Here is a 27,001-nt window from a genome sequence, read left to right on the forward strand (position 1 = left end):
AAGCACTCAATTTATAATTTCTCATTCCCTCTTGATCATTCTTTTTAAAGATTACTAGAAAAGTTAGGTGGTATTTTCAGTGGCTGTGGACAGAACGAATTAAAGAAACGTAGGAGTAGGCAGAGGACTGAATTCTAATCTGTGATCCTATTATCTTTGTGCTAAACAGATAAATTACTAATATTTCAACTAAGAGAAACAAGGAAGTTCGATTTTTGTCATAACTTTCCTTTGTCATACTTTTAGAAATAGAAATTAGCTCTTAACTTCTAGGAAGTCAGTCAGCTTGGTAAACTAAATAGAGATTGAAAGTCCCAGTGACCATCAGCCTATCCTTGCCTTACCTGCCATTACAGAGTAGCCATCGAGCAAGAGAATAGTGTGGTATAATCTTCTGCATGACACTGGCCATCACCATGGTAACGACCAGCTGTATACCTATCACACCCTGTGTAAAAAAACAAACAAACAAGTTTAACAATGAATGAATCTGGATTTGGGAACACTGCTGGAAAACTTTCTGTACATTTTGAAAAATATATTTTAAGAAAATGATTTTGTTATTAAAATGCATTACAGTCTGCCCTCCATGTCTGTGGGCTCCGCATCCACATCTGCAGATTCTACCAACCACAGACCGAAAATATTGGGAGGAGGCAGTAAAAAACAACAATACAATAATAAAAAAAACAAATAAAAAACAATAAAACGTAACAGCTATTTACATAGCATTTACATTGTATTGGGTATTATAAATAAATAATCTACAGATGATTTAAAGTATACACGTGTGTAGGTTATATGTAAATACTAGACATTTAATTATTTTATGTTTCGTTTTTTATTTAGAGACACGGTCTCACTCTATCACCCAAGCTGAAATGCATTGGAGTGATTATAGCTCACTGTAACCTCAAACTCCTGGGCTGAAGCAATCCTCCCACCTTAGCCTCCCAAGTAGCTGGGACTACAGGCACATTGTCACAGTGTTTGCCTAATTTTTACAAAAATTTTTTAGAGACGGGTCTCATCATGTTGCCCAAGCTGGTCTCAAACTCCCAACCTCAAATGATCCTCCCACCTTGGCCTCCTGAGTCACTGGGATTACGGGCGTGAGCCAATAGGCCTGTCCCTGCACCATATTATATAAGAGATTGAACATCCCTGGGTTTTGGGGTACTGGAGACTGGGAGGACTTGGTCCTGGAACCAGTCTCCTTTGGATAGAAGGACCACTGTATTATTCTGGCATTTTGGTATTCAGGACCACATACTTCAGTTTATGTAGTTTCATCTTATAATTCTCTACAAGTTATGTAAGGGTCTCACATCCATATGAACTAAAGTTAAATGCATTAGCATATGTATTAGAAATCTATTCTCAAGCAATGTTCTGAGGCTGGGTGCAGTGGCTCACACCTATAATCCCAGCAGTTTAGGTCAAGGCAAGAGGATTGCTGAGGCTAGGAATTTGAGAAAAGCCTGGGTGACACAGTGAGATTGTCTCTAAAAAAAAAATTGTTAAAAAATTAGTCAGGAATGGTGACTCACTCCCATAGTCTTAACTAACTACCCAGGAGGTTAAAGTGGGAGGATCACTCGAGCCTAGGAGTTAGAGGCTGCGCTGAGCTATGACTGTGCCACTGCACTGCAGCCTGGGCAACAGAGCAGGACTCCATCTATAAATTTGAACTCATGCTGTCACCACCAACTTCCAGTGAATGGACCTTCAGCAATGTCCAACAATCCTCTTAGTTTGCTTCATTAAGCCCCCCCCCCCATTCTCCATGATAGCTCATTCAAACCATTTTCCTTCTTCTCACACCTCAACCCCCTTCAAACTTCTAACTCTCCACTCAGGCATTTTCTTCTACTTCACAGAAAAAACAGACACAATCAAATGGGAACTCTCTCACTTTCCACCAACAAGCTCACAAAAGTCTCTTGCATCTGCATCTGTCTATTTCCACATTCCCCAGAAATAACAGAACATCTTCTATATAAAGCAAATCCCTTTGTCTGTGTTTCAGAGCCCACTTTCTTTCATTTTCAGGAACCTCAGCCATTGAATGGCCTCGTTCCTCTATCTTCTTTAATCTCTTCTCTTTAAATCCTTCCTATCAACACTGTAACACCTACAAGTCTCTTTCATGTTTCTAAAAAATAACAATAATTTTCCCTTTTTCTACAGCCTCTCCCCATCCTCATATTCACAACAATTTTCAAAAGACTTGTTCTCACTTTTTCCATTTTCTCACATTCCCACATAGTACCCACCCAACTTCTACTTCAAGCAATTCCACTGAAACACATACCATCAAAATCATTCCATCTTGACATATTATTTTTCTGTATCTTAAATCTCAGCAATATCCCACATGAATCCCACATGATAAACCACATCCACCTGCTTTACTTCCACATTGATGACCCATCCTTTATATTCCCCTTTCCTGGCTTCTCCTATAACCAAGCAATCCAAAAGTAAAGTTGAATTCCTACCTCAAATCTAATATACAAAAGGAGCACACAGAAAACATAAACATTTAAAAAGAAAAAACAGTATGGCATATTAGTTTTAAGAGCCGAGACTCTGAACTCAAACTGCCTCGGTCAGAAGCTGGTTTCTATCATTTTACTAGCTGTGTAACTTTGGAAATGTTTCCTAAATATTCTGCACTTCTGGTTCCCTTTTCTACAAAATGGAGTTAAGGCCAGGGACAGTGGCTCATGCCCGTGATCCCAACACTCTGAGAGGCCAAGGCAGGAGGGTAGCTTGAGGACAGGAATTTGAGACTAGCCTGAACAAACTGAGACTCTTATCTCTATAAAAAATTAAAATATTAGCCAGGCGTGGTGGTGTGTACCTGTAGTCCCAGCTACTTGGGAGGCTGAGGCAGAAGGATCACTTGAGCCTAGGAATATGAGGTTGCAGTGAGCTACAATGATGCCATTGCACTCTAGCCCAGGCAACAGAGCAAGATCCTGTCTCTTAAAAAAAAAAAAAAAAAAAAAAGTGGAGTTAATAATTCAACATACTTTATCAAGCTGTGGCTGGAAATTGTGCCCAGTACAGAATAATTAGTAAATGCACGTTAGTACTATTTGTTGTTCTTATCACTGGTACAGAAGGACAAAATTTTTCTTACAATGTCAAGAATAGAGAAAACTTTTCAAACAGTGATATCAGTTCCCTAAGTGATAAAAGGCCAAAAAATGTTGAAAAGGTCAATTTTCTGCAAGAAAAAACAATATAAACAATGTCAGAAGACTAATTAGGAAAAAGTATTTATATATCATATCACAAATGGATAATTTATTAGGTATTATATAGAGATTTCTTATAAATCAATAAAAGATCAGTTGCCTAATTTGAAAAAGAAAAAATGTGCACAGTTCTCGAAAAAGGAATTAAATATGGTTCTAAAACAGGACTGCTTTTAAAATGTCTACTAAACCTGCCTCAACAACGGTTTTATTTGTGGATACTTTAAGGCCTTAAACTCTATCAATTGGGTTGAAATTCAGATCATTTTTATATTTACCTACATCAAAGATTACATTTTGACCTTTTTCTTTCACATTTTCTATCACTTGAATTTACTATTCTATTTTCTGTGTAGTTTGTGTTGGAAGTTCTACAATCTCCATACAATGAATGCCATTACAAAGAACCCTTTCAGGCAGAACAAGGCCAAGAAATACATTAGCAAGTATGTCAGAAGGTTGCTGTATTTGAGATTACAGACTTAAAAGTACAAGATCATTTTTCAGTCAAGGAAAGTTGCATGGACAAAGTGAACTTGAATCTAGCCTTAAAGGAAGTGATGGCATCACAGAAACTATCAGGTCATTTAGTATAGTCTCTCACAACATATATTATATAATATTATAGAGTAGATATGATTTTTGCTCCTTAATAACAGAAATCATATCTTAGTCATATCTAACAGTCACAGCTGTTAAGTGGTATTTATCTGGAAGATATATATGATGAAATGTGACAAATTGGGAAAAAGTGACACCTTGACCAACTCTCTCCTTTTCCTCCAAATCACTTAACACAATGAAATATTGCTACAGACTTACTATTAAAGATGAAAAAACAAACAACTGATTTTTGAGCCAGATTGACTAGAATCAGGAATATCAACTAGATTTCTGCAATAATCCAAACCAGAAACAATAAAACTTTAAATTACAGTGGTATCTTTGGTACCCAGAAGAGAAATGCATTTTAGAGATGTTGTTGAAGAACTCAGAGACTGACCAAATATGAAAACAAAGGAGGAATTAAAGATACTGACCCCAAGAAAGTCAAACACCATAGTATAGTGGCACGTTCTCAGTGATGTAATGTTTGACTGAAAAATGCAAAAATGTAGCCTCACTCTGTTCCTTTACTTTACTATATGATTTCCATCTTTTCAAAGGATGATTTATCAAACCTCACCTGTATACTGTATTAAATAAATATTTATTATATTATTATATTCTTCTAACTTTAACAAAAAATTTTTATAGAGATAGTGTCTCACTATGTTACCCATGCTGGCCTCAAGTGATCCTCCTGCCTCCCAAAGTGTGGGATTACAGGTATGAGCCACCATACCCAGACATATTTTCTAACCTTCTAACAGAAGCCAACAGATCTATCCCAGAATGTATCTGCTATTAAGTGACTATAAATGTGCTAATATAAGAATCTACATAATCTTTAGGAGAGATAATCTTAAAATTATATGGGAAATATTTCACTAGTCATTCCTTTTTAGATATATTTTTAAAAGAGTCCTTGAAATATACTTTCAAAATAGCAATGATTTTAGAGAATTATATGTATTATCAATTTCATAATTACTAGTACTGAATTTGATCAACTTTTAAGATATTACTATGCAATTGACAATTACAGTGCATATACCAAGGATTTACATATTAAGGTATAAAATATCCAATTCATTAACTACGAACGATAATCATTTAAAATTAAAAAAAAACTATTCTAATAACCTGTCTTCTTTGCCTAACTTAGCATCTACGTATAAGTTTATTAAAAAATCGGAATTTTAGCATGTTTAAAAATTAAATTCCCTGAATATTTGTCATTATTTTTAATTAAAGGACGATGCTTAATAAATTTAACCATTAACTTAAATATCACAATAGAAAACTATTCAACTGGGCAGAGATGCAGTGAAGCTATTATACAAAGTCTATCAAGGCTGAAGTCTCAAACACACAACCATATGGGTCATTAACTCAAGTACCCTTAATGGTTTTATTAAGGCTACAAAACAATAACTTGACCAAAGAGATAGTTTCTGTCTGGATTCAATGCCTGTAGGCCCTGATTATCTTGCTAACTGGAACTGGGGAAAGTCATTTAGGAAATAGCTCATAAGCACCCAAGACGGTGAAACATTAGGGTAACTTAGGTTTCAACCTTTCCACATCTATTAACCTGAGGCCATGAAGAGCAAGAAAAAGTCATTTGTCTTTGGTCTCTAGAAGAATGATCATTTCAATTTTTGCCACAACTGTTTCTTGACAGGTTACAAAAATTCTTACCAAAGAACAATATCCTCCAAGAAATAAAATACACCACCAAATAACAATATCTTACCTTGTGTTTGTCAATACTGAAAATAAAATTCTAAAACCTAAATGCAAACATGCTGCAATTTAAAAATTTGAACTTTGAATATTGTGTCACCTAGTGAAGTTGACATTTTATGTTTCATTAAACTAGTTCTCCTACTAACAAACAAATTGGAAAAAAACACACATTGTCCACCATTAGATGGCACATTTGCATGTGTACCTGGGACTCAGACCACTCCAAATGGTTTCAATCATCATCTCCCTGAGTAAGTTAGAAGGGAGAGAAAACAAGAGAATATTATCGCGCTGCCCTTCCTATTTTTTGTTTCTCAGCTGTTTATATGTTTTAGTGACAGCTAAGTAAGTTGAGAAAGACTTCTTTGGGATACTCAATTTATACTCTAAAAGAAGATGCAAACTATGTCATTTGAACCCAGGTTCACATAAAACTTAGAACATAAACCATCTCTGAATAATTTACAAATGAGAAAAACAGGGTCCAAATAACCAAGATCACAGACTACCCAGTTACAGACTCACCCAGAACCTATACAATTTCTAACTTAATGCTTTTCCCACTAAAGACTATTTGATGCATTCAATGAACATTTGTTGAGCAAAAACTACATGTGTGGAGATTAGACCAACAGCAAGAGGGAGAAAGCACACATCAATGAGCAGCCAGTCCACTAGGAAAGTAAACAGACCATTCCAGTACAAAGTGATAAGAGGATAGGAAAAGGATTCTATGAGAAGAGAACAAAAGGAGAGAGAAATTACTGAGAGCAAAATGCTATGAAAGGGTATTCTGGAAGTAATACATGAATCAAGACACAGCAGACCCAAGTAGTGAATCATCAGTGATACCTACTTCGCATGGAAAGAATGTAAGCCAAACTAGATAACTGAAGGGCAAAAGAGTGGGGAACCTGCAGCCTTCTGATTTCAAGATTGTTTTTTAAGCATCAAAGGAGGCAAGAAAAGCTTCATCTTTCTCTACTACACCACTTTTAATAAAAGGATTTGTTCTGTAAAATTTGGATTCTGTCAAAAGGCTGCACTTAAGGACCTAGAAGGCCACAGGCGGCCGTAGGTAAGCAGATCAATATTTAAGAAAAATTACTCTGGATAAAGAATAGATGAGGGACAGCCCAGCAGCACTCAGAAAACTGCTCAAGGATGAGAGGAGGACCTGAACTAAGTATAAGAAGTAGGCCTGTGGTCTCTCTTACTTTGGTGACAAGAACTATTATGTCAATATACATTATGTGACAAATAATTTAGGATCTAAGTCAATGTTAAAAATCACTTTAAATCCAAATTATGTCACCAAAGAAATTATATCTATAAATAGAAAAAGCAAATGAAAATTCAATTAACAGCAACATGCTGTCTATGTACTATGCATCCAATATCTTGATAGATATTTTCAGGGACTTGGCACAAGGATCTTTATGTTTCACTATTAAATCCCAAACACTTAAAGCAATGCCCTTTAGATAGTTCAGGGCACATAGTAGGGCACTTGATATTTGAATGAATGGTATTACTGTAAAAGAATCTGCCTTAACAGAGCTTAAAATCCAAGATTAACATAGTAGATAATAACAAATATACATAGTAAGATAATATTTGAGCATAAAATTACACAGTACTACGAATAAGAGTTATAGAAATTTTAAAAAATGGATATGAAAGTTTCATAGGGCAGATGAAACCTAAGATGGAAACTGAAATCACATAAATGGAAAAGTAAAAGGAAGGTAATTCCAGGCTAAATGACAAATGTGAACGTAGAGAGTATATACAACAGCAAAAAGCCTGGCTCAAAACCAGAGCAGACTTAGTAAATGGAAAGAAATTGTGAGAAATAGGATGAAGACCCAATTTCAAATCATCAAGAGTCTTTAAAACCAAGAGAAGGTATTTAGCTGAAGTGTTTAATAAAAAAATCACCTTGAAGACTTCAGAACAGGCATGGGTAGGGAGTTGAAGTAATGCAAGTAACATATAATGAAAATTAGACATAGCAATATATGATTATTATATATTAATATATATCTTTAATATATCAACTAAAGAGAAAATAAGATACAAATGGTTGAAACTAGGAGGAAAAAACAAAGATAAAAGCTACTTCAGAAGAAAACTAATCAAACCCTGAGTGTGACTGAACATGAAGTATAACAACTGTAGAATAAAACTGAGGAATGTCTCAAAGGTTATTTCAAGATGATTTAGTTTGGGTGACTGGCAGAATACTAGAACCACTGACAGGAAAGTCACAGACTGAAAGAAACTCAAGGAAATGGGCTGACAAGCCTCAGACAGGCCTCCCAAGGATAGCACCTTGACTGCATCCTCAGCCTTTCAGAACACACAGAAAACATACTTTTGCTGGTACATCAAGGAGGATCAATCTGAGACAGAATGGCAATAATTAGGTTTGTAAGAGTTTTGCCAATTAATTTATTGTGAAAACTACCAAGTGAATCAGATATCCAAGTTCACTAAGGATTCCATTCAATTACTGTCTTAATGATACACTGGAAGCCAAATTAGAAGCGGGGTGCTTGGTAAGTAGTGACTTAGAGCAGAAAGCAACAACTATCATTGAAGGATATTTCATTCAGGCAGTGATGAACATCTGATGAAATATACAGAATACTTCTCTAGAGTGTAAAATATTCTCAATCCCAAATAACTTCTGGGTAAGTAAATATGTTCCATTTTGGCTATCTGAACTGTTTTCCTAGACTTTCACCTGATAAAGCTTCTTTACAATTGATACATTCTCTTTAGATAAAACCTATTTAAAAATTACTGTATCTTTTGATATATAAATATGTGGCTATCAACTAGACTATCAAAGGTCCTGGAACCCATTCAAATCTAAGTTCGAGGTAAGAGGACTTAAATCATTTTTCCATCACGTGTTGATTTTATCAAACTCTTACAGTGTAACCAGCCCTCACTGCCACTTACAAATAAAATGTGATAAGTGGTATGGTAGAGGTCAGTGTTATGGAAACACACCAAATAAGGGAGTGATTAAATCTACAAAGGAAGTCTGGGAAAGACTGGTTCACAGAGGTGACATCCAACAAGGTTAAAAAAGTATCCCACTGTCAGAATAGGAAAGCAGAAGTTTAGGCAGATATATCTAATCATACAAAGAAAGCAAATGGTATGATCCAGAAATAATGAGAAGTTCCACCTGGCTATACTTTAGTATGGGTTACACACAATGGACTTTTCTGCAAGTACTTGGAAATATCCCCAGGATCTTAAGCCTGGAAGTAACCAAATCAAATAATGTATTTTAGAAGAATGGTTCTGCCAACATAATGGGAAAAAAACAGGAGAGAAAAAGTAATTGGAAGCAAGGAACTAAACTAGAAATCCACTGAAACAGTCCAAGCAATACCATAAAAGCTTGAACTAAAACAGCTTCAAAAACAGGAAAAATATCAAAAAGAATTAAGAAGGTTTTTAGAGGAAAAAACAAATTAGGCATGAGATGAATACCTATGAAAATAGGTAAGGATTAAACTCAGGTGATTATGTAAAAATAAAATGGAAATAATGGGCATAATTATTCCTTGGATAAACTAAGTAATAAGAGAAAAATATGATGGTTGCTAGAATATATATATGTGTAAATATATATTTATAAAGGGGAAATGTACATGCTTAAGGCAAAAGGGGAAGAACCACTGTTACAGAGGTGCTGAATAGTGAAGTGTGGGAATTTAATCACTTAAGGATCAGAAACAAACAAGAACAAAGGCATTATGCAGCTACTGATGTGGCAAAAGAAAAAAAAAGAAACAAATAAATGAGACCAAAGATTTAAGAATAAAGTACAATTTTATGAGACCTCATCTGTCCTACTGAACAGAAGCACAAATAGGTAGGGGAATGTATTAAATTTGAAAACTGAGGTCTTCGCAGGTTAGGTGAACTTGGCCAGGGTAGTGGAAAAACTAGGTTAAGATTCTGGATGTCCTGCTCTAGTAGATATAGTTAATTTGGGAAAACTCATCACAGATTATTTCAAAGTCCTCAGATCATCTCCTAAGAAATACAGTGGGATGAGGAGTTAAGCTGTAAAAGAAAAGGATGGGGAAGGGACAGCTGAAAGTTGTGAGACTTATGACAAAAAAGGAACATAGAAATTAAATGAATGATTGCCAAGCAACTGCAGATCTGCATGATTCGTAGCTTAGATACATCAGAGAAATGACTGACCTAGACTTAGGACCTTAAAAAGGTTACAAGAATAGGAAAATCCAGATAATTAAGTTGCTAATCAAAAGAGCCAAAGAGAGCACAAACACGGACAAAGTTTTCATGAAGTCCTTGAAAAGTAATCACAACAAGGTCAGGATCTTTGAAGGAGGAAAAAAAGCTGTCATAAAATAAAAATCAGGATTACCACTCTGGCAATGTGACTTAGAGGAGGTTTAGACACTTAAGAAGAAAGGTCTGATGAAATTATAAACATGGATGACTGACAGAACCAAACTGGGTTTTGGAAAATAGTTATTTCCAATAGGTTCTTTAATAGGATTGAAAACTGTCTAGATTTAATCCCAAAGAGAAATTCTTCCATATAATGTCAAAGCTGGTAAAAGCATCAATAAAACAATCATGAACAGACTAGGAGAATTTTGTCCCACAGACCATCTCTCATATCCCAGGGTTCATTATATGGGCTATCCTGGCCTCTATCTGGTATTATTATAACATAGCCGCAGCCCTTACGGACATAGTAAACTAGACTGAAGTAAGAAATGGGGGTCTATGCTAAATATGAAATGAAAATAATGGAGGAATTTGGTAAGAAAGCAATTAAAGATTACCTAGTGACATCTAATATAGATTTATTGATTGAATCACATGAAATCGCTGATATTTAACTGTCTTGACCTAAAAAAACAAAATCACCATTACATATAGCTCAACTTAATCCTACAAATATACATAAAACATAATTATTAACAACTCTCATTTGAACTTAAACATACAGATTTTCAAATTTCATTGTTTACAGACTAAGTTTGGTTTGTCAGCACCAAAGTTTCACAGCACAAAATATGTTTTTCATTACGTTAAAGTAGAAAGTACGAGCATGAATTTTTTGCTATTTTCTAATTCAGAAAAAACAAGAAATTTATTTTAGGCTAAGAATCCTCAATAAAATACCTAAATATATTCTAAATTTCTCAACATTCTGCAAATGTTATAGTCATTTATCAGAATTTGAATAAATTTAGAAATAAGAGAAGACATTTTCCTCAATATACATTGATAAGGCAAATGGAAGACCAACAACAAATAGAAAACAAGGATAAAGATACTTTTTCATAGAAACAGAGGACATTTTAATTAAATATAATTCATAAACCATTTTAACATATTGTTGAAATTAATAGTTGTTTATTTTAAAAGATAACTTTCCTCAGTTACAGGAGGTTGAATAAATAATGCAATATCTCATATAAAGCCATACCACAGTCACTAAAAAGTTGACAAAGAATAAAGTATTTTTAAAGATGTTATCCAGCCACACCATCTCTGGCCAACATATGCATACATGTTTCATTATAGTACTGATAAGTAACAAATAAAAGTTTCAATGAAAGAAGGCATCCTATATTCTGCTACCCTCCCTTAACTGTAAGAGTATTTTCTGATCATTGTAGAAAATATTCCTACAGGTCTATATTAAAGAAGCTTTCAGCCAAAACCAATAAATTACAAGACATATTTGAACAAATCATCTTGTTCAGACTAATTCCTAGTCTTCACCAGTCACATGTTCCTAGATTCTCCAGTTTCTACTAAAAAACAGATGCATAACTCAAAAATAACCTTTATCATGTTCAACTGTGACCACCAATTTAAGGGTATCTCCCTCACTAAACTATATTCATCTCATTTCCTCAGCCCCACCTCCATTCCCAGGACAGTGCCTAGCATGGCAGGTTTTCAATGGAGGTTGAAAAAATACTCACCTTTTGATGAAATAAAATAAAGCATAAATTTGTTCACTGCTCTTCACTATATTCAGGTCCCTACAGTGTGTCAAGCACTGAACTTCAGTATAAGAAAAATTATTTGCCTTAAGAGCAAAAAATAATATATTGTGCTTTCTACATACCTCAAAGATAGAAGTATATCTGTTTTTACAAGATAATCCTCTCAATTTAATGCAGCAGCTTTCTGTTACAAATACTTTCTTTTAAACAAACTAAAAATTACTACTTTGGTAAGTGCACTAATAAAGCTCATTAAACAAATTTAAAATAAAAATTTCAACTTAATCTAAATTTTAAGCCATATACAAATGCCAGAAAACTCTAATGTTTACCTCTAATGTTAACTATTAGGTAAATGTATTCATTGAGAATATTTTAATGTGCTGAATAATTAAACACACTAGGATCGAAGTAGTTCTGTCACTAGATATACAGCAATTAGATAAGCTCCCTCTGGGATTCATTCCTTATTTACAAAATGACAAGAACTGGCACATGATCTCCAAACTCCCAAGCAGATCTTATTGCCTATGATTGCAATATTTTAACTAAATATACAATTAATCATTGGCATTTACAGATTTAACATTTCTAAGCCACCATCAAAGCCTGTGATATATAGTTATTGCTAATGGCAATGAATAACCCTTCCACATAAGGATTAAATGAGTTACTACTTGCAAGACCTGAAAGGAAATCAAAGATCCAAATTATCTAATGTAAAGTAGACCAAAGTAGTCTCACCTCGATTAGTGATTTGTGGGAGTTTCAGTCAGGAAAGATTTGTGAATGCCAATAATTCTATACTTTTTTTTAAAAATGTATCTCAGATACTTGGCCAATTCTCTCTTTTTAAATGATTCATTTTCTTTATAATTTGCGAATTTTCTATTTACTGGCTATCAATAGAAAGAACTATGATGACCTTAAACACTTCTGGTATGAATGATTGGGAAGCTCTCTGTAAGAATCAAGTATAAGCATTCAATAAATGTTAGTTGAAATCAAACTAGAAAAGTTTTAATACTAAAGAACAATATGTCTCAATTAAAGTTATGATCTACCTTACAATGAATGTTTCCAAAGCATACTTATCTGTCCCTACTGACTAGAAAACACATTTTGTTGGCAATTACTTCTAATTCCACTTATTCAGACCCTTTTCTATTTTTCTTGTCTTAAAGATTATAATAAAAAAAAGACCAGTATGTTTGATATGAAACATCCTACCCAAGTAACTAAACTGGCATTAAAGGACATGATGAGACTTCATTGTTCTAAGGTTAATTAATCTAATAGGGGAAGGGAAGATGAAGTCAGTAATTATCAATTTAAACAGAAATAAAATTCTAGTAATGAATTTAACTACTAATAAAAGCAAAACTTTTGGGAAAAAATGTCATGGTTTCTTTTTTGAGTAAGGCTGAATACAGAAACAAATGGTTCTAGTCATGGAACACCATTAATTAAAGTCATATCCCCACAAATCATAAGAATTTGAACTATTTTGTAATCAATCATTTATACTCATCATAAAAATGGTCAAAATTTTCTGAATGATAAAAATGATTAATAAACATTCAAGTTGAAGAACTTTTGGCTTTGGTGGAACAGAATCTTCCTATATGACTTTTGTTTTAGAAAAAGGAAGCAGGAAACTATGACATTGCTTTTTCTAAGTGGATCAGTGCATTGGGGCAAACAGTGGCAACCACCAGGTAAAAGATAACAAAAATCAGCTAAGCACTGTGCAAAGGGCAGGCATACAAGACGTATATAAAGAAATAAGCAATTCAGATTAATATTTCAAAGGGCTTCTAATTACTAATCAAAGATCAAAGTATTAACCTTATTTAAAAAAAACAGCCATAGCCTTATAGTGTCAAGTACTCACAGCATTAACTGTTGATAGTCCATAATTATGTATTTATAAAATTGAGACAACTTGTTGAAGCTCCTTCTTCATAAGCCAGTTTTACACAGTGGAGAAAAGTATTTATCTCATATCTTCCTCACAATCCAAACCTCTCTACTTACAAGATGTATTGCAAAGATCCTACCATTATCACCTATTTTTCCTCTAGAGGATCTCTGTAATAAGTAAATTAATAAACAGTTGATGGCTGTAAAAAAATAACAAGGGATGAAGACCTTTGAAAATTCTCCTAGCAGTAAAAACCTTTGCAGGGACTGTTTGCTGAACATATGGGAGGGAAGCCAAGGAGCTCTACAAGATTATATTTTTCTTTGCAACTTAGAGAGGAAACAAAGTTCTAGTTGCAAGCAACAGGTAGTCCAAGTGAAAAGAAAGGGAGTAAGCCAGTCCTTAGAGGACTCAGGAAAACAGTGAGACAAACTTAAAACAAGAGTGACACACTAAACGTTTACACTAAGAAATTCCAGTTCACAACTCCTCATTGCCAATTTCTGTAACTGCTCTTCACCTCATCAGTGTTACTAGAAGTCCATCCTCAGGCCTAAGGAATATTAATGCTATGGTATGAAGAACTACCTTAACCGGTGCTGTTAAGGCAGAGGAATATGAAGGAGTTCTGAAATTCAATCCTTCCATCTTATCTAACATAAACTATAATCAGAGTGGCACAACAGCACAGTAGCCAAGAAATCTGGTTAGAAGTCAAATTTTATCACCACCAGCTGTGTGATTTTGGACAAAATCTTGCTGTGCTATTTTCTACATCTGTAAAATGGAGGCTAAAAAAAAACCCCATAGGATTTAACTACTGCATATGGATTTAAATGAGTTAATATTAGCAGAGTTTAGAATAATACCTGATAAATATTAACTGCTAAATCAATGTAGTTAATATTATTATTGAGGAAAAGTAAAATTCAATTTCTTATTCATCTGACACATTTTTACTTACCCTTAAAGGTCTAGTCCAACCGACTTTTCTTTATGAAACCCTTTTTAAATCTCTACAAATTGAATATTTCTCCTTTTGTGTCCCACAATATACACTCAACTAAATGTATATCAATAATATTTACAAATTTACACATTCAGAGTGACAAAATCTTGACTCAAAACTATAAAGGTCAAGCTCTAGTTCAAGGACTTTCAATACCATGAACTTATTTTACGTTTCAAAGAGTCATTTTTAGAAATACCTGTGTACAAGCAGATTGGTTTTCATAATATCTTGATCAAAGACTTTATTTAAAAAAAATTATAATCAGATTTTAAGATTCTAAGTCTTAATACCAAACTAGTAAAAGCTGAAATTGTTGCAGGTTTTTCTAAATCTTATAGTTTACAACCAAAATCCAAGACATTTAATCTATTCTGATAACAGAACTATATTTTATATAATAAAAGATATGAATGTAAAATCAGAATATGTGGGGTAAATAAGTTATATTCTGTAAGAACTGTAATAAAAGAGTAAAAACCAGTGGCATATTCTGGAACTACTAAGTGATTATGGTAAGGTTGCAGGATACAAGGTTAATATACAAAAGTACAAAAGTCATCACTTTCCTATAGCAGCAGTGAACAAGTTGAATTTGAAATTAAAAATACAATATCTTTTATATTAGCATCCAAAAAAATGAATACTTAGGTTAAACCTAACAAAACAGGCAAAAGATCTATATGAAGTAAACTATAAAACTCTGATGGCTGAAATCAAAGAACTAAATAAATGGAGAGATACCAAATGTTCATGGAAAGGAAGATACAATATCATCAACATGTCAGTCCTTCCCAACTTGATCTACCTGATTCAATGCAATCCCCATCAAAATCCCAGCAAGCTATTTTGTAGATACCAATAAAATTAATGCTAAAGTTTATTTGGAAAAGCAAAAGGCCCAGAACTGCCAACACAATAATGAAGGAGAAGAACAAAGTTGGAGGACTGACATTAACCAATTTAAAGATCTACTATAAAGTTAGAGTAATCAAGACAGTGTGTTATAGGCAAAAGAGGAAACAAATAGATCAGTGGAACAGAATAGAGAGGCCAGAAATAGGCCCACATAAATATAGCCAAGTAATCTTTGACAAAGGGGCAAAAGCAACACAATGAAGAAAAGATAGTCTTCAACAAATGGTGCTGGAACAACTAGACATTTACATGCAAAAAATTTAATCTAGATACAGATCTTACACTCTTCACAAAAATTAACTCAAATGGATCCTATTCCTAAATGTGAAATACAAAATTATAAAAGTCCTGGAAGATAACACAGGAAACAAGAAAACCTAGATGACTGTGGTAAGGCAATGACTTTTTAGATATAATACCAAATGCAAAACTCATGAAATAGTTGATAAACTGGACTTCATTAAAATTAAAATCTTCTGCTCTGTGAAAGACAATGTCAAGAAAATGAGAAGACAACTCAGACTAGGAGAAAATATTTACAAAAGACATATCTGATAAGGGTTGTTATACAAAATATACAATGAACTCTCAAAACTCGATAATAGGAAAACAACCTTATTAAAAAATGGGCCAAAGACCTTCACCAAAGATTTATAGATGGCATGTAAGCACATGAAAAGATGTTCTACATCATACATCATTAGAGAAATACATATTAAAACGATGAGATTCCATTATACACTTATTAGAATGGCCAAAATCCAGAACACTGACAACAACAAATACTGGCAAGAATGTGGAGCAACAGGAACTCTCATTCATAGCTGGGGAATGCAAAATGGTACAGCCACTTCGGAAGGCAGTTTGGTAGCTTCTTATAAAATTAAAATAGTCTTACCATATGATCCAGCAATTGTACTTCTTGGTATTTACTCAAAGGAGTTAAAAACTTCTATCGACACAAAACCTGCACATGTATATTTATAGCAGTTTTATTCATAATTGCCCAAACTTGGAAGCAACCACAATGGTCTTCAGTGAATGGATAAACTGTGGTACATTCAGACAATAGAATATTATTCAGTCGTATAAAGAAATGAGCTATCACGCCACAAAAAGCCATGGAGGAATCTTAAATGAATATTCCTATGCAAAAGAAGCTAATCTGAAAAGACCACATACTGGATAATTCCACTGTGACATTCTAGAAAAGGTGAAACCATGCAGAAAGTAAAAAGATCAGTGGTTGCCAGAGGTTGGGGATCGGGAGGGATGAATAGACAGAACACAGAAGACTTTTAGGGCAGTAAAAATACTCTCTAGGATACTATATTGATAGATAATGTCATTACGCATCTGTCCAAACCAATAAAATATACAACACCAAGAACAAATCTCAATGTAAATTATGGACTTTGGGTGATTATGACATGTCAATTTAAGTTCATCAATTGTAAGAAATGTGTCATTCTGAAGGAAGTTGATAATGGGGGAGGCTATGCATGTGTGAGGGCAGGGAGTATACGGGAAATTTCTGTATCTCTTAATTTTGCTGTGAACCTAAACTGCTCTAAAAAAAAAAAATAAAGAATTCACAAAAAGTGTTTTTAACATGGCACAAAAATAAAATCAATTAAATAAAATTTCATTATCATCTACTACTATAGATTTTTTAAAAAAACACACATTTCCATTATTTTTCTGTTTACTGTTTGGAAAGGTGACAATAAATAAGTTTATTAAAAGACATAATATACAACTAAAAACAGTATGAGCTTTGTGCATGCTTTTCAGATATACTGTACTACAATAATATTTTAGGGTATAGTTAAATTTATACTCATAGGTACCAAGCACATATATATATATACGAATGAATATATATGACTTTGAATTTGTTATAATGTCATCTCCTCATTGAGGCTTTCCCTAAAGGCCCTATCTAAAATAGGCATTTTCTATCCCCCTTACTCTGCTTCATGTGTCGATTATCATCAGCCTCTACCAATAAAATGTAAGCTCTGTAAGAACAGGGATTGTCTCTGTTTTATTACAGTTATATCCTTGTTGCCAAGAAGAGCAGCTGGAATATAAACGGTAAATAAATAAGTGAATGTTTGAACAACTACCTTTGAGATAATAGTACAATTTTTTAAATGTTTATGTGGTGAAACAAAAGGTACAATCATTTTAATCAAAACCAAGAGAATATTCATTTCACCAGGACTTTAACTTTTTTTTTCCTATAACTCAAGGGTAGGTGGTATAGAAAGAGTAGGAAGGCAGTTTACACTTAAATCTATTTCTATCAAGTTCCTCTAGGATAAGCTGTGTTCATTCTTAACTTAGTACCATGGCCTAAACCACATTACAATAGCAAGAAAATAAGTTCTGTCTTAGAACTGAACACTTAAGATTAACTTGGATTTTCCAAAATCAACTTAATTCACTTTAAGCATTTGTTCCAGTGCAAAAAACAAAGAATGAAATTTTTTAAAAAGTGCATCACAGCTCAAAGTATAAGCCAATCTTAAGAATCAACCAAATTACTAACCAAGAGAATAGTCAGTCTATAATATTATTTCAATTAGGCCTCTTTAGGAAAGTAGTCAAGGAGAAAAGTCAAAAGAAAACCCAAATCTCTACCAGTATGTGGTTAATTGTTAAAACCTGACCAGAATCCATCCTTCAAACTGCACATCTGATTATCACTCAGCTATCGAAGGGACCTCCAATATTTCCATCAAAGTCTCTTGTGCCTGCATTTTCCTCTCACAGTGGTTTAAGAGCTACTAGCTTATGATTTAACTGCATCCAGTGCAGGATAAGAATTCAAAACAGAAAAAGAAAGACTTAACTGCAAAATTCATTAAAAATAAGATTCTAAAACTCCATTCCCACCCCCCAATAAGGAGGCCCTGGTAAGCATTTTTATCAAGCATCACAGGTGATTGCTATGTAAGCTCAAGTTTGAGAACTAGTACCTTAACTAACTGTTCAAAACTAAGTTGAAGTCACTTACTACATACATGACCAGCCCCCAGGAAGTCAGACTTAATGTCTTTCCTCTGTATTCTTTGAGTATATTACATGTACTTCTCTTATAACATTTACCACATTATCTCTTCCCAACACTCCTCTCCACACCACCACCCCCCAAAATAAATCTTTATGTTAATTCCAATTGACTATGGCAGAGGCGTATGATCTTTTTTACCCCCAACAGACCATACCTCAATCCCAGCTGTAAATTACAGGATGCTACATAAACAAACCATGAAATACCTACAGTTCCAGGAGCTAGCTCTAATCTACCTTTCTCCCACAAATTAGCTTGAATAGTAAAAAGATTTCTATCTGATTTAGGTGGTCTGTAATTTTCAGAAAGGAAAGTACAATAAAACATATGGTTTTATTCCATTAGTATAGTTTCAACACACCATTTTCACAACTTGAAAGCACACAAATTCAGAGTGAGCTCAGTATTTTTAGTTTGGTTCATAATCCTAAGGTCATTTGCTCACAATATAAGAATCTTATGGACAGACATCTATTGAGTTCTGGTCTACATAACTTATCAGAGAATGAGATTATAATTGATTAAAACCAAAATAAAATCAAAATGTTCCAAGAGATGTTTTCCATTCTGGAGTAGTATTTAAGATAGTAGTGAAATACTTGGCCAAACATATGGACAAAGATTTCAATTACTACTTACATGATGTAAGAAAAAATGAAAAGAGGAATGATAAACAAAATCAAACTTAAACCAAAATGGCTAGGTAAAAAACCCAGTGGAAATCAGACCAAATTTAATCAGAAACATGTACCTATACTGAAAAGTTCTGAGTTATAGGACCATAATGTACAAATAAAAAGGTTATTTAATCCTCATTAAGTCCTTCTCTTAACTAGGAGGAATTTGGAATTCATATCAAAATTGAATGATTTTTCCAAATTCATATAATAATGGGGAGAATCTGGGTCTTCTGAGTTCAAGTCTAAGGTTTTTGCCATTATATCATTAGGCTCAACTAATGCAAAAGAGGTTCTGATTTCAATCAAGCTGAATCTTAAATAAATTCAGACTATGTTCACTTCATTTAATGGTTAAATCCTTTCTTTTGGAAAACTTCAAGCATTGACCATATTTGCACATATAGACATTATCAATTTCATAGCTGGGAAAGATAAAACTCAGTCAAGTAATTAACTCAGAAATAAAAGCAATGCCAGAATGCAGAGAGCCAACTAGCTGGCCCCTGGTAGTTCGTTCTAAAGTGACATTTGGAAAAACAGCATGAAATTACATTACTTTCTAACATAACTACCTCTTTTGAGCTGGCAATAGAGGGATTCCACTTTTAGTATTTCTGAATACTGGGAACAAGTTCACATTCAGCTTTTCTGCGACTGCGATGAATTTAAGAATTTTAATTACACTTTATCTTCAACTTTTCAGAACAAGAAGTCAAAGAAATATGAGTTTTAGGTGGGTAGGAGGTGAGTGATTGGGCTTTGGTTCTTTCCAGTTCTATTGTTCCTCTTTGTCTACACTCATTAACACAAAGGAAAAGAAACAAAACTCCCTTAATGAATACAAACCATATTATTCACTGAGGTTTGGAAAAAAAAAAAAAAAAAACGCCCTCAAAGAAAGAGATTTTGCAGGTCTTTGTTTTTTTTACATTAAGTTTCTGAAAGTCATTCAAAAGTCAATCATCACACACAGTAACTTAATGTTACAATATTTGGCCCTGAAAATATATGGCAAAAGGAAGCTGAATTCCAAGACAGAAGCAAGCCCCTGCATATGTGGGTTTGAAATCTTTTATGTAGTCAAGAAAATGACAATGTTGAACTTTATCAGAGTCCTGTGATTTTGAAAAACAGCAAAGGTTAGGAACTCTGCCACTCCTTTTGTGTTCTGGGCTCACTACAAAGAATCACTGCTCCCCAGAGAATTAAATTAATCTCATTTAGCTTAAAATCCTACCACCATCCCTTGTTTACTTATGACAAGGCCAGATCTGACCCTTCTAATTCCCATTCTCTGCCTCATAAATGCCTTGCTGAACTACTTGTCCCCACAGATCAATAGTAACAAAATGCTTATTAACCAAACTTTAAGATTCTCTTCTCCTAGGCCTCTGGACTTTGGCCTACCCTCAGCCTGAAACAGCATATACAAACCTCAATATATATATATAAACCCTCCTGAACAGTTCTTTCTCATAATAGGCTGGCCTCAGGCTAAAATATTCTCTGGTTATACCACCCTTGCAACCTACTTCCCCACATCCTACTTCTTTCTAGCCTTACTTACCCTTTCCCATAAAAGGCTTTTTACCTAACCTTTGAGACGCTTGCAGATTTTATGGTCAAGGCATTCCCCCTATTGCAATAGTTCCTTCCTCCACACCCTTGCAATATTCCTTTCGAAGAAAGTATGTCCCTTACTAAATTTGCATTTTTTATTTGACACCTTTTCCAATCCTGAAGTGACTGAGTTTGAACGATAAACGGACTTTGCCCTTTTTTTAAATGACAGGTGTTGACTCTCTTGAAGAAGGGGACCCTCTGTGTCCACTTGGAGAGGCCAAAAACATCACTAAGATCTTAAGTTCTTCACCACTGCCCTGCGGCTGAGAAAGGTGGTGGAGAGGTGATCGTCCGGGCAAGGTCAACACTAGGACCACCTGGCGCCACAGGCCATACAGAGTGAATGGGCCAGGAACAGGCAGGCTACCTCCTCCACACTCCCCGACAGATTCACTTCCACCTCCGTTCCGCTAGTCTCGCGGCCCGGCAGGACCGATGCTGCTTCCGCCAGGGCTCAAGCACTCTGGGGCAGGTGGTGGGTCGTGTCCAGCAGCTCATCCCAGCGCTCCAGCCCGTTCCATTCTGAAAAGAGCGCCCGACCCGCTCTTTTCAAAGGACTGATCTCCCGGCCCGTTTTTCCCCATTTCTGTCACTCTGCCCTCACAGAAGGACTCACCATGACGCCTAGGCTAGGTCGTGGGCCAGGCACCCTGGAGTCACCGGAACCGTCCCAGACCTCACCTCCGCGCCCTGCAGCCGAGAGCCTCTGGAAACCGCGAGGGAGAGGATCTTCCGGTTCTGCCGGAAGTTCTCCCCGCGAGGGACAGGAAGTTCCTCCCCTCTCCTGAACGCCATCGACCTCACGCCGCCACGCAGAGGTGAGGATACGCAGGACGTCCTCTAAACTAAAGCAACTTCCGTGGGTGCTAAGTTAGGGGCTAGGGGCGGTGCTGACCTTGAGAGCGCGCGGGGGAGGCGCAGGCGCAGCGCAGGTAGGTGGGCGGGCGGAGCGGCGTTGCTGCGCCTGCGAGGAACCTGAGGTAGGTTGGGTTCTTTCGGCAGGAGTGCACCCTGAAGCTGGAAGGTGGTGCAGGCGCAAGTTGATGGCTGGGGTGGGAGTCGACCCCAGACGCAAAGGATTTGGTGAGGGTGAAGACCACAGTTACCGTGCGCGTGCTGAGACAGCACTGTAATCGTCTCTGCTTAGCCAATGCCTTTTCTCTTTTTACCCTTTCATTTTCCTGATTCTGCCCCTTCTTGGAGTCTTTCTTCATCTCTGTAGATCTGTCCCTTTGTCGCTTCTGTGCCCTATCACTATGCGTTCTCCAGCTCTACCCTACCTCAGGGCAGTTGAATCTGGTCGCGAGAAGTTTCTTCACTATTCACACATACCAGCTGAAGCCAGAAGGACATCTACCAAGAGCAGACAGAAACCAGGAAGAAAATTCTGTGTGTTTAATACATTCCAATATGGAAGGTTTCCTTTTAGTTAAAAAAAAAAAAAAAAAAAAATGGAAAGAAATGAAACCCCCTGTACTTCTTAATTTTGTGGTTTTTTTCCAAAATCTATACCAGTCAACTTTTCCTGACTTTTATTTGATTATAATGAGACATAGTACTGGAGGCAGGCTTGAAATGGATATACAGAGCACCTTCAACCCAGAAATCTTTCTCACAATTTAGAGATTCTTACTTAAGTCATGGCTATCTGTAATTTCATCCATGAGAATTTTTTTTTTCTTTTTGCCATATTGTCAAGTTTTATAATGAAGTAGGAATTGGGGAGGTTGAAACTAAGCAGCTTCAGAAGTTAAGAAGGTTTAGCAGGCAGAGGTAGCTATGGATGTTAACTTTATCAAAGTACGTGAACAGAATGGTATCCAAACTATAAATAGCCCAAAGATCTGGGGAATCAGGGTTCTCAGACATTCCAAATAAGCATGCCTAGGGCAGTTGCTTTATATTAGAAAAGGGGACAGAGACTGAATATATGAGTGAGTATATGTAGTCTTTTACTTTAAATTTTGTTTTGTCAATAGCATGAGAAAGGAAATATAGGAATCATAAGTATTGACAGAAACTGCTGGAGGTGGGATGGGGCAGGGGAATAGGTTTGTGAAACAGATCCTGCTAAGGATGTATCCAGAACTTCCCTGAGGGTTCCACTTCTGCAGTATGGGGACAAGGTTGTAAATAGACTAGCTCCAGGGCATCTGCAAATGGTTAGTGTAGTAGAGAAGGATTGGAATTGTCTGGTGCTGTATCTGTAGGAAGCAGCTGCTATCCTTGAGGAAGAAAAGGTGGAGAAGGAAAGTGGCTATCAGCCTGTCAGAGACAACACATCCTGTGAAGTCTTACTCTTTCATTTCTGACACTGTGGTTCTTACATCTGTCCTAAACCTGGCAGCCTCATTGAGGTTCACAGAGCATCTCCTTCTATGTGACAGTAAAACTGGAATTAATATCAGGATGGAATCCATTCCTGCCAGAGTAAAACCATGAAAAGAAATCACAGTCAGTTTTTGTTATTTGCTTATCATTTTTAATAGATCACAGGTTCTATGTTCCTTATTTGGTATATGGCAAGTTGATAAATAACCCTTGGTTAATATCCTTTAATATTCATGTTTCTCACAGTTATCTTTGTTACAGTATGAAAAATCTGTTTTTTTTAATGATTAAAATGTATGTATGTTTTAAAGCAATGTTGCCCAGTGTTTTTTATTCTATAGAATAATGTCTTCTATTGGTTGCCTGCCTTAAAGTAGAGAAATTTGCCTGTTTCCATTGCTTAAAATAGGTAGTCATCTTTGACAAAGATACAAAGAAAGGGGAGAATTATGAAAATAAACAAAAGATATAGGTGATGGAGATTAAAAAGAAATTTAGTAGTTTTGGCAAGAGAGTTAGGAGGGCAATCTTTGAGAAAAGTCTTATTTGCTTACCATAGGGCTTTGTGATGAGTTGAATGTCCCATGTGACAACTGTTCTCAAACACTTACAAGCACCAACAAAAAGTTACCTCCCCTGACAACAATCGCACAGACTTGGAACTCAATCAACAATATATTTCACAAAATGTTCTGATTAGTTTCTCCTCTAAGAAATTTCTGCTAGTTTTTCATAATAAGTGTGAATATTATATGCTTTCTTTGTAATTTTTTTTCCTACTGTAGATTTGTTTTCCTAATTGGATTATAAATGACTCAAGAGCTGGGACTTTGTTTTGTTTTGTTTTTTGCCCACCCTCCCCTTAATAAATATTATTTAAATGAACATGATAGACAAAAATATTCCTGTAAATTACCCCTAAAATGCTTTATGTGCCAGGCATAGTGGCTCCTGCCTGTAATCCAAGCACTTTGGAAGGCCAAAGCAGAAGCATCACTGGAGGCCAGGAGTTTGAGACCAGCCTGAGCAACACCGCAAGATCCCATCTCTTTAAAAGATAAAAATTAGCTGGACATGGTGGTACACACCTCTAGTCCCAGCTACTTGGGAGGCTAAGAGAGAGGATCACAAGCCCAGGACTTTGAGGCTGTAGTGAGCTGCGATGGAACCCCTGCACTCCAGCCTGGGTGACAAAGTGAGACCCTGTCTCCAAAAAAAAAAAAAAAGCTTTATGGACAAAGATGTTAATTATAGCAATGCTTATCTACTTATAATGGTAATAAAGTTGGGAACAATCTTATGTTCAACAATAAGATTGGTCAATTCTGTAATATATGCTTAATGGAATATTATCTAGTTCTTTTAAAAAGCTGTTAGATTAATCTTTCAAATGGAAGATGTCTATTTTCTAAGTTAAAAGGACTTTTTATAGACTATTTCTATACCCCCAGAATTCATGTGTTGAAACCTGAATCCTCAATGGCATAGAATTAGTAGGTGGGGCCCTTGGGAGGTGATTAAATTATCAGGGTGGAACCCTCATTGATGGGGTTAGTGCCTTTAAAGGAGAAATACCAAAAAGCTTGTTTCCCTCCTTTCTCTGCTTTCCACCATGTGAAGAGAGTCCAAGAAGGCAGCCAACTACAAAACAGGAAGAGGGCCTACACTAGAACTTGATCATGCTGGCACTCTGATCTCTGACTTTACAACCTCCAGAACTGTGAGAAGTAAGTTTCTGTTATTTAAGTCACCCATTTATGATAGTTTTATTATACAATAATAATACCCCAAATTAAGCCACAGTAGGATGTAAAATTGTACCCAGGGCAATTACTTTGACATGCAAAAATCCTAAGCACAAAATAAAAAGTAACCAAAATATCAGGCACCAGTCCTGGCATTAATACTCTAAAACAACCTTTCTGTATTTGGGATTTTTAAATCTGCGCACTTTCTTTTACTGAAGCAAAGAATGTATGACAGTGTTTTTTTATATTCAAAATTAGTTTGGAAAAAAATATTATTCAGAAATATATTGCAATCTTTTAACAATTCAGTAGATTTCCTCTGAATTTTTTCTTTATTTCCATGTTTCGTACCATAGTTGTACCTAGGATTATACCACATATCTGAGTAATTGATAGAATAACCCCTTAAAATTTTACACAAGTTGTACAATCCACAATTTCAGGAACCACTAACATACATAATGGAATTTTAATACCATTTGATACCTTTTTATATCAGGAAAGACTTTAAACAACCACTACCATCAAGAGCCATACAAAAAATATGAAATTACTTATGTGACTAAAACCTAAATTAGCTTCATTTATTCATTATGTATTCATTGAATATCAACTGTGTACCAGTCACTGTTCTGCACTCTGAGGAAACAGTGGTATAATAAAGCAGACGTGCTAGACACAGTGGCGTGCACCTGTAGTCCCAGGTACTCTCTAGAGGCTGAGGCAGGAGGATTGCTTGAATCCAGGAGTTCTGGGCTGTAGTGCGCTATGCCAATCAGGTGTGCGCACCATGTATGGTATCAATATGGTGACCTCCTGGGAGTAGGGGACCACCAGGTTACCGAAGGAGGGGTGAACTGGCCCAGGTCGGATAAAGCAGACATGGTCCCTACTATTAGGGAATTTACATTTTAGTAGTAATAATAAATAAACAAAAATATAAGAAAATGATAAGTACTAGGCAGGAAATAAAAACATGACTATTTAGATTACATGATTTAGGCAAGCTAAGAAAGTACCACGTAAGCTGCTATTTGAGAAGAGAATCCATCTTTGTAAAAATTGGGGAAACCATTGCTTGCAGAGGGACAACAGTGCAAAATTAACTTGGAATATTTCAAGAGCCACAAAAATACCTGCATGGTTGAAGCATAGTGACTGCAGACTAGAATACTGTAACTTATGTTAGCTTTGAAAGCCAGGTAAGAGCTTAGATTTTATTTTAAGCACAATGGGAAAAAAAATGAGAACATTTTAACCTTAGGAGTGATATGAAATAATATATTTTAAAATCTAATTTGATAATATTTGTTTTTTAATTGGAATAGTCTGCCTACATGTAATACATTTGGACTTAAGTGTATTATTATTTGCTCTTTTTTTATTTGTCCTACTTCCCCTATATTCATTTGCTCTTCTTTTGCCTTTTAGATTGGTTATTTTTAATTATTCCATTTCTCCTACCACATAAGTTGGGCAGTTATATATCTTCTAGTATTCTTTTAAGGGTTTACCTCAGATATTAAAACATGGAACCTTAGTTCATCAACTTCTAATATATATAATATTTGGTATTGTACCTCTTCCTGGACAATGTAAGGACTTAAGAATATTTCAACTTAATTTACTATCCCACCCCATGTTATATACTTTGTGTATTCTTAATATGTATTTCCTAAATTCTCAAGACATTATTATTTTTATACAGGTAGTGTACATTTGCATTTACCCAAACATTTCCCTTTTTATGTTGCTTTGTGATTCCTTGTGTGTGAACATCCATCTGGGATCCTATTTCTTCTCTCTGAAGGTCATACTTTAGTATTTTCTTTTGTGAATGTCTGCTGGTGAAAGGTTCTCTAAATTTTTGTATCTTGAAACTGTCTTATTTTGCTTTCATTTTCTAGGAACATTTTTGCTAAATTGGCAGCTAAAATTATTATAAATTTTATAAAATTATTTATAAAATTATGAATTTTAAATAATAAAATTTATTTTGAATATACATTCATTTTATTGCTTCTGGCTTCCATTATTTCTTC

The 27,001-nt window shown here is 35.2% G+C and overlaps 1 protein-coding gene and 1 long non-coding RNA gene across 12 annotated transcripts in view; one reads left to right on the plus strand and one right to left on the minus strand.

Annotated features, from left to right (window-relative positions):
• TMEM161B (transmembrane protein 161B) overlaps window positions 1–21,632 on the minus strand; it is an 82,020-nt gene extending 60,388 nt beyond the window's left edge. For 3 of the 7 annotated variants that reach the window (XM_012781464.2, XM_012781462.2, XM_012781461.3), the window contains exons 1-2: window positions 21,497–21,627; window positions 345–448 (exon numbers count right to left, since the gene is read on the minus strand). In XM_012781464.2, the coding sequence (XP_012636918.1) occupies window positions 345–448; window positions 21,497–21,499 (107 nt within the window). In that variant the 5' untranslated portion in view covers window positions 21,500–21,627. Of the gene's footprint in view, window positions 1–344; window positions 449–21,496 lie in introns of those variants that run through there. The other 4 variants (XM_076008162.1, XM_076008159.1, XM_076008158.1 and 1 more) reach the window with 2 other exon arrangements.
• A 28-nt stretch (window positions 21,633–21,660) lies between these two features.
• The window catches only part of LOC105880432 (uncharacterized), a 105,614-nt gene continuing 100,273 nt past the window's right edge, over window positions 21,661–27,001 (plus strand). The window contains exons 1-2 of one of the 5 annotated variants that reach the window (XR_001158226.3): window positions 21,661–21,698; window positions 24,832–24,938. This is a non-coding gene — a long non-coding RNA (uncharacterized LOC105880432). Of the gene's footprint in view, window positions 21,699–21,724; window positions 21,964–24,831; window positions 24,939–27,001 lie in introns of those variants that run through there. The other 4 variants (XR_012921706.1, XR_001158232.3, XR_001158231.3 and 1 more) reach the window with 4 other exon arrangements.

Source organism: Microcebus murinus, chromosome 11, assembly GCF_040939455.1.
Source record: "Microcebus murinus isolate Inina chromosome 11, M.murinus_Inina_mat1.0, whole genome shotgun sequence".
Taxonomy (NCBI): Eukaryota; Metazoa; Chordata; class Mammalia; order Primates; family Cheirogaleidae; genus Microcebus; species Microcebus murinus.